General features: G+C 46.8%; 1 protein-coding gene across 7 annotated transcripts in view; it reads left to right on the top strand.

The window, feature by feature from the left end:
* Positions 1-8,288, top strand: part of CLUAP1 (clusterin associated protein 1) — a 235,725-nt gene that overhangs the window by 20,512 nt on the left and 206,925 nt on the right. For all 7 annotated transcript variants that reach the window (XM_025192197.1, XM_025192194.1, XM_025192195.1 and 4 more), the window contains exons 4-5: positions 1,873-2,052; positions 7,211-7,306. In XM_025192197.1, coding sequence (XP_025047982.1) covers positions 1,873-2,052; positions 7,211-7,306 — 276 coding nt within the window. The remainder of the gene's footprint in view (positions 1-1,872; positions 2,053-7,210; positions 7,307-8,288) is intronic.

Here is an 8,288-nt window from a genome sequence, read left to right as displayed (position 1 = left end):
AGCCTAGCAAACTCCGGGGCACCACTTACCGACGGCCTCTAGCCTCTCCCCATCACCGATCGCAGCCCAGACGAATCCCTACCCTAGAACCCAGTTATCGACACCACGGAGTCTTAACCGCTCCGGGGATCCTGGGAACAGAACCCAGTTATCGAAACCACGGAGTCTGAACCACTCCGAGGATCCTGGGAACCGAGTAACACTCACGGAGATATAGCTGCTCCGTGGGAACGAATTCTTGAACCTCGCGGAGCCTGATTCACTCCGGGGTCAAGGAACCGAGTTTATTAGAGTCCTCCACCGAGAACTCAAGTGGAGCTGAGCCTGGAAAGCTGACCAGCCTACACTGCGACCACCTGGGGCGTAAGTCAATAATCTTTTCAATCAACCATTACGCCTCTGTGACTGATTCTAGCTCGAGTGTACTGCTCCACCCCATGACTTTTCTCCGGCCCTGCGTGCCCGGGCTGCCGGCCACAGCCCGCGTGCACACAGACGGGCCTGGCTCGTGCCCGGCGAGGGCGGGACTGGGAGCCGGCCCGCACAGTAAAAAATGTTAGTAAAAAGTTTGGTTGTCAGGAACAAGTTCACAGATTATCAGTAAAAGAATTATTTTGGGTTTGCAACCCTGTGGTGCATCAAGATTAGAGTTTAATATAAAAGCAGAAGACTCTATCACATAGTTTCCTATGTGATGGGAAATGTTTTCTAGGAGGCAAATATTTTCTAGCAGTTTAACTAAAATGATAATAGAAAGATAAGCTACCTGGCTATTTACAGGTTGGTTTATTTCTATTTTTAGGGAGGAACAAAGTTTGAACAAAAAATGGGTTTTTTGCTGTTCCGACTTCATCAGAGAGAACCTGGCAATTTTAATTACTGTTTTATACTAAGTCCTCATGTCTGGGTGTCTGTAACATCAGCACAGAGGGAGTTCTACAAATTAAGTTAATCTTCTCTCTCACTCTGGAATGCTGCCTCTTAATGTACTACCCTTTTGGTTCTTGGTATTTTGAAATAATGATGGATGATTTCATTAATTGAATCTTGTAGTTTATTTTCATACCTGTCTGTATGAATATATGAGCATTTAGGGGACAGAGGAGAAGGGGATACAAATTTATTAATATAATAATTTATAGTAAAAATAATATGCTAATTGAAGAGAGAAATAATAATTCATCAAGCTGAAGAAAAAGAGGGGACCCTTTATTAGGGTGATTGATCTTTATTATTTCATTCTCTTAAGGTAGGGGTCACCAGCCTTTTTCAGGGGGCCAGGAGTCACCCCTGATCTTAGTGGCCAGCTGCCAGATTCCTGACCCCTCTGCAGCAGGGGTAAGCTCTGATGCTGCAGAGGGAATGGGCAGCAGAGCACAGGTCTATGACATGAATTCCCTCCCCATTTTGGATTAGATCTCTGCAGGCTGGATTGGACATCTTGGTCTGATTCCATTGGTTGTAGGTTGATAGCCCCTACCTTAGGGGGAAGTTGATACTTATGCAATGGGTTAACACAGGACTGGTGATCTGGTTAAGTGGTATGTACATTTTTAAGTACCTTTTAATTAAATGTTGCATAGCCTTTGTTGTTGACTTTATGTGCAGTGCTGAATCTCACTCTGTGGGAATTAATGGCTGCAGCTTTCTCAGAAATATTCTGACTCGTAAAGGTGACTATGTATCAGGGAATACTATGTTTTTTAGAAACAACAACATGATTGAAAGTGTGCACATTCCTAAATTGAAAACGTCTTCTAAGGATAGAAGAGTCTAGCTCTGCCCAAAAAGTGCTTTTAGGAGAGCTCTGATGAAAGGATTGGGACCTGTTCTCCATTACCTTCTGAAATGCATCATTGTGTCATTTAACAGGCTACCAAAGCTCACATAAAGCTCAACACGAAGAAGCTCTACCAAGCAGATGGCTATGCAGTGAAGGAGCTGGTGAAGATTACCTCTGTGCTGTACAATGCCATGAAGACCAAAGGAATGGAAACCACTGAAGTGGAGGAGGAAGATGGCAGCAAATTCAAGTTTGACCTTGGTTCTAAAGTAAGCAAGATTGGATTCTCTATTTTGTAGTCATGGAAACCAAATCAATTTACCACAGAAACCTATATGCTGAATGTAGCCATTAGTGCTTTTTTTTCTGCTTCCCCTCCTTCTGTTTGCCTCCTATTACACGTTGAGTCACCATTTAATCCCAAATGGAAACTTGGTCATAACAATACGAGCACAGTTTTGTTTCATATTGGTCAACTCTGCTTGGGAGCAGGATGGGAATAGCAGGGAGTGTGGCTACTCAAAAATGCAGCTAGGTCTATCTAGCAAACTTACTGTCCACAGCAGCAGCACACTGAAGCATGCTGATGCTTAGGGTGAGCTACCTCCTAACTCAGAGTGGTGGAGCTTTTAGTGCTGCTGAATAACAGTGCGAGTTAGGCTGTCCCTGTGGCTGCATGTACAGGGCTACTCTGCTTCTTTTTCAGGAGGCAGTCTTCCATGATTAGTACAGGACACTTGAGCGTGCCACACATAGGGATGGTAAATTTACCTTGTAGACATACCCAAGAAGCATGGAGGGAGCATACAGAGTACTTAAAGCCATATAGGGTGCATCTAGACAAGCACACACGTGTGTTTCCTCAGGGACAAGTTGTCCTTGGGAAATGTGCCCCCGTGTGTGCTCTGGTGTGTAGCAAGTTGCCCTGGATGCGGTAGGGGAGGCTGGGGGCAGCACCTGGGCTGGCCTCAGCAACCTTACCTGGGTGCCTTCTGAGGCTCTAGCAGCAGTGATATGGGCAAGTGGAGCTTGGCGTGGCTCTGGCTGGTCAGGCTCTGGTTTTGGGTGGTGCACTACATGCACTGCCCTAGTTTTTTTCTGCTGGGATCTCCTGGTGTCAAAAAACCTACCATGCTGCAAATTAGCATGCAGCAAATGTGTGCATGCGTGGTTTGCAGCACCACAGGCAGGTTTGTGATGCTGCAAACTGCACATGCACGCTCATTTGGATGTGCCCATAGATCTAATTCACTTCCCACTGAGCTGAATAAGAGGTTGCCATTGACTTAATAAGCATTGAATCAGGCCCTATATAAACACTTAAAAGAAATATCACCCCACAAACAACATGGAAAAATAAACCTAGAGATTGTTGAATAACAAATTCCAAATCCAGCTTATGACTACATTTATTACTTTTTTGCACTACAATATTTTCACATTAGTTTGTCCTAACAGTAACATGTTCATTATGCAGGAACAATACTTTTCTTGAAAGAATGAGATAATTACAACTACATTAATGTGTTAGTTGACATAGATATTTCTTTTAAAGAGACTGTATTTTGGAGTAAAAGCCTATTGTATGCTACCTGTGATAGGATCTTGAAAAAATGGGAAACACAGTGATAAGGTTATTAGTAATATTTACTTTAATTTCTCCTTTCTCTTCTCTGCATATGAACATGTGGCATTTCTATAGATGATCTGTTGGAAATCTAAGGACATCCCCCAAATCACTACTTGAAATCCTCATATTTTCATAGTTTCTAGGGTCGGAAGGGACCTGAACAGATCATCAAGTCTGACCCTCTGCCCTGGGCAGGAACTGAGTGCTGGGATCATAATGCCCCAGCCAGATATTTATCCAACTTCCACTTGAAGACCCCCAGGTAGGGGAGAGCACCACCTCCCTTGGGAACCCATTCCAGAGCCTGGCAGCCCTAACCATAAAGTAATGCCTTCTGATATCAAGCCTGAACCTACTTTCAGTCAATTTGTGGCTGTTATTCCTTGTTATCCCAGGTGGTGCCCGGGGGAACAGAGCCTCCCCTATTTTCCACTGGTCCCCGCTGGTGAGGTTATAGACGGCCACCAGATCCCCTCTCAGTCTTCTCTTGCGGAGGCTGAATAGATTCAGGCCCTTTAGTTTATCTTCATAGGGCCTGTCCTACTGCCCCCTGACCATGTGAGTGGCTCTCCTCTGGACCCTCTCAAGGTTAGCCACATCCCTCTTGAAGTGCGGTGCCCAGAACTGGAAGTAGTACTCCAACTGCAGCCTGACCAGCGCCGCATAGAGGGGAAGGATCACGTCTCTGAACCTGCTTGTGATGCATCTATAGATGTATGACGAGGTGCGGTTAGCCTTACTGACTGCTTACTTGCATTGGCGGCTCGTGTCCATCTTGGAGTCAACAATGACTCCAAGATCCCTTTCAGCCACTGTGTTGTTGAGAAGGGTGTTTCCCAGCCTATAAGTATGCTGCAGGTGCCTTCTCCCTAGATGCAGCACCTTGCACTTGTTTGCACTGAATTCCATTTTATTCTCATCCGCCCACCTCTAACCTCTCTAGATCTAGTTGTATTCTGTCCCTCCCCTCCAGCGTGCCCACTTCTCCCCACATCTTTGTGTCATCAGCGAATTTAGACAGCATGCTTTCCATGCCCACCTCCAAGCTGCTGATAAAGATGTTGAATAGCACAGGCCCAAGGACCGAGCCCTGGGGAACTCCACTGCCCACATCTCTTCAGGTCGAAAACAACCTGTCCACCACCCCTCTGTGGGTGTGACTATTGAGCCAATTTGCCACTCATCTGACTGTGTAGGCATCAGTGCCACAGTTGCCTAGTTTTTTTGTGAGAATGGGGTGAGAAACAGTGTCAAAGGCCTTCTTGAAGTCCAGGTAGACAACATCCACCTCAATGCCCGCATCCAAGGACTTTGTGACCCAGTCATAAAAGGAAACCAGGTTTGACAGGCAGGATCTGCCCAGTGAACCTGGGTTGGTTGCCCCTGAGCATTGCCTCCGATGCTGGGCCCCCGCAGATGTGTTCCTTGATAATTTTCTGAAAGGTCTTCCCAAGGACCGAGGTGAGACTAACTGGCCTATAGTTACCCAGGTCCTGCTTTCTCCCCTTCTTGTAAATGGGGACCACATTGGCCCTTTTCCAGTCCTCTGGGACCTGGCCAGAGCACCATGAGTGCTCATACAGCCATGCCAGGGGCCCTGCTGTGACCTCCGCCAATTCCTTCAGTACCCTTGGATGAAGAGCATCCAGACCTGCTGTGTTTTAAACACATCCAGCCCCTTCAGAAGTTCCCCCACTAGATCGTCCCTGACCCTAGGCATGGCATCGCGTCCCCTGAACCTGTCCATAATCCTAGTGGGAGAGCGTCCTGGTTCCTGCTCAGAAATATGGAGGCAAAAAACTCATTGAAGAGATCAGCTTTTTCCTTTGCTGCAATCACCAGATTGCCAAGCCTGTCCTGTAGGGGCCCCACATTACCTGGTGCCTTCTTCTTACTCCCTATGTATTTGAAAAAGGACTTTTTGTTATTCTTAATTCTGGTCGCTAGCCCTAGTTCCGTCTCTGCCTTGGCCTTCCTAACCGCCTCCCTGCAATCATGAGCAACAGAGGTGTAATCCTCCTTGGTGATAGCCCCTTGCTTCCACTGATTGTACGCCACGTTTTTTGTCCTCAGGCCCTCCTGGATGCCTTTACTGAGCCAAGGGGGCTTTTTAGCACTCTTGCCCCCTTTGGTTTGCATTGGGACTGACTGCCTCTGAGCTTAGAGGATCGTCTCCTTAAGGAACAACCACCTGTCCTGGACTCCCATCTCATTGAAGCTCTGAGTCCCCAATGTCTCTCTTACTAGTCTCCTTACCTCATTGAAGTCAGCCCTCCTGAAGTCAAAGACTTTTGCCTTCCTGCTTGCTTGCACCACCCTGTACCAAATAGTAAATTCTAGCAGACGATGGTCGCTAACGTCTAGGTAGTCGAGCACCCGCAGATCCCTCACCAGGTCATCGCTTGTGGCAAGGACCAAGTCCAGCAAGGCATTTCCTCTGGTGGGATTGTGTACCTCCTGGGTTAGGTGGAGGTCCTGTATGAAGGCTAAAAACCTATGTGAGCGTTCAGACCTGGCTGACTGATCCTCCCAGGAGATGTCTAGGTAGTTTAGGTCACCCATGACAACCACATCCCTTGTCCTTACAGCCTCCGTGAGCTGACCTTAAAATTCCAGGTCCAGCTCATCCCCCTGGCGGGAATGTAGTAGACGCCCACTATCAAGTCCCTTTCCCCATGACCCCCTTGCGTTCTAACCCAGAGCGCCTTAGTTTGCCCCCTTCTGAACCCATCCTGATCATCAAGGATGCGTACTGCTCTTTAACATAGAGCGCTACACCCCCCCTTTTTCTCTATCCCATCTATACAACCTATAGCCCTCAATGTCTACTGCCCAGTCATGGGTAGAATCCCACCAGGTTTCTGTAAGTCCAACCAGGTCTGGGTTTTTGCTAGCTAGCAGGAGGATGAGTTCCTCCTGCTTATTCCCCTTACTTCTAGCATTTGTGTAGAGGCAATTGAGACCTCCTATGGGTGTTTGTGCTGCCTTCTTGTTCCCAAGCTTACCTGGGCCCTTGTCACTTACCTGGGTTGTTCCTGCTCATGTCACCTGGCTTGACATCGAAGTGTCCTCCTGCACCTCTGCATCCCTATCCCCCGACGAACCTAGTTTAAAGCTCGCCATTTGAGATCAGCCAACCTCCCACCCAACTACAAGCTACAAGACGCAAAACGCCAAGAACAGCACAGCATGCCCTAGGTAAAAGGCATCCGGGGACAGCAGGGCAGACCCTACAACGAGAGGTTATGGGACCTGAACCTGTTCAGCCTTCACAAGAGAAGGCTGAGGGGGCACCTGGTGACTGTCTATAAACTCACGAGAGGGGACCAGAAGGGTTTGGGGGAGACCTTGTTTCCCCTAGCGCCCCCCCGGGATAACCAGGAATAACGGCCACAAGTTGTTGGAGAGTAGGTTTAGATTAGACATCTGTAAGAACTACTTCCTGGTTAGGGCAGCTAGGATCTGGAACCAACTTCCAAGGGAAGTGGTGCTGGCTCCTACCCTGGGGGTCTTTAAGAAGCGGCTTGATGCCTATCTGGCTGGGGTCATTTGAGCCCAGTTTTCTTCCTGCCCAGGCAGGGGGTCAGACCTGAAGATCTGCAAGGTCCCTTCTGGCCCTACTTTTATGATTCTATAAAAGCAGGGGAGGCAAAGGCCTGCTTTGCCACTGCACCAAGGAAGCTGAAATCAGGTGTGCTTTGTATCAGGCCCTTTAGCAGAGTGAACCTGTCACAGTTATTCTCTTTAAAGTTCAAGAGTCACTTCTGCTATTTCATTTTTTAATACTTATTTTCTAGATTGCAGATTTGAAGGCAGCCAGACAGCTTGCTTCAGAAATCACGTCCAAAGGAGCATCTCTTTATGATTTACTTGGCAAAGAGGTGGAGTTGAGGGTAAGTACATTGTGGACTGCATTGTGTTATGCAAAAGAAGGGAGTAAAACAAGTCCAACAGTGGCAGTGAATATATGAGATTCAGGTTCTGTATGCAAGGTCAGAAAGATTGCTCTGCTTTCTATTTATATTATATACAGCAAATGCTTATATACGGCAAATATGCGCACACTGCATGTGCGTGTATGTCCATGTATGTGTGCTAGAGGGTGGTGTGCATGTGTTTGAGGGCTGGGGAGGGTGTGTGCTGCTGCTAGACAAGCATGGAGCAGACTTGGCAGCCCTCTAGCATCAGGTCAAAGCTGTACACATTGCAGAGAGCTTTAACCTCAAATATGCAACTTCTCAAAGCACACGCTAACTTTAGTACTGATCTAACATTCCTTAAAGTTAGCACGTGTTACTTGTAATGTAAGCTCATGCTGTTCTTTTGGAGCCACAGACAAAAATAGTTTTCATCAGTAGGAGACACAAGAGCATCCTGTTGCTGTTCTTGGGACAGAATGGCTGTAGAAAGTAACAAAATAGCCTTTCGCTGAAATATAGAGATATTTCAAAAATGCTTCTTTTTGAAAGATGAATTCTTGTATAAGCATAAATCAAAATACTCATTATTTGTATATAAAAAATGGTAATAAATGCCTCTTCTGGGGACAGGCAGTTACTTGCTTCAAATAAATGATGGACAATAAAACCATAGAGCCCATCTCTGCTGTCATCAGTCCTGTAGCAGTCTACTTCATGGCTGAAGCAGTGGACATGGTTGGAAAGAGGGAAGCTCTGAAATTGTGACTAATAATTAGCTGCTGCTTTTACTAGGAGTAAAATTGATTTATTAGCTAAATAAATGTTTAACTGAGTCCTGGCAATGGTCCTGTGATGACGGACGTCTCGAGTCCGGTATCACCCGTCGTCTAGGTAGCCCCTCCCCTCGTCCTGCCTGCCATGACTTTGCTGTTATGTTTGATTTGTGAGAGGGTTT

The sequence above is a fragment of the Alligator sinensis genome, unplaced genomic scaffold (genome assembly GCF_000455745.1).
Source record: "Alligator sinensis unplaced genomic scaffold, ASM45574v1 scaffold1297_1, whole genome shotgun sequence".
In the NCBI taxonomy this organism is placed as follows: domain Eukaryota; kingdom Metazoa; phylum Chordata; order Crocodylia; family Alligatoridae; genus Alligator; species Alligator sinensis.
This window is presented reverse-complemented; position numbering and strand designations above follow the sequence as displayed.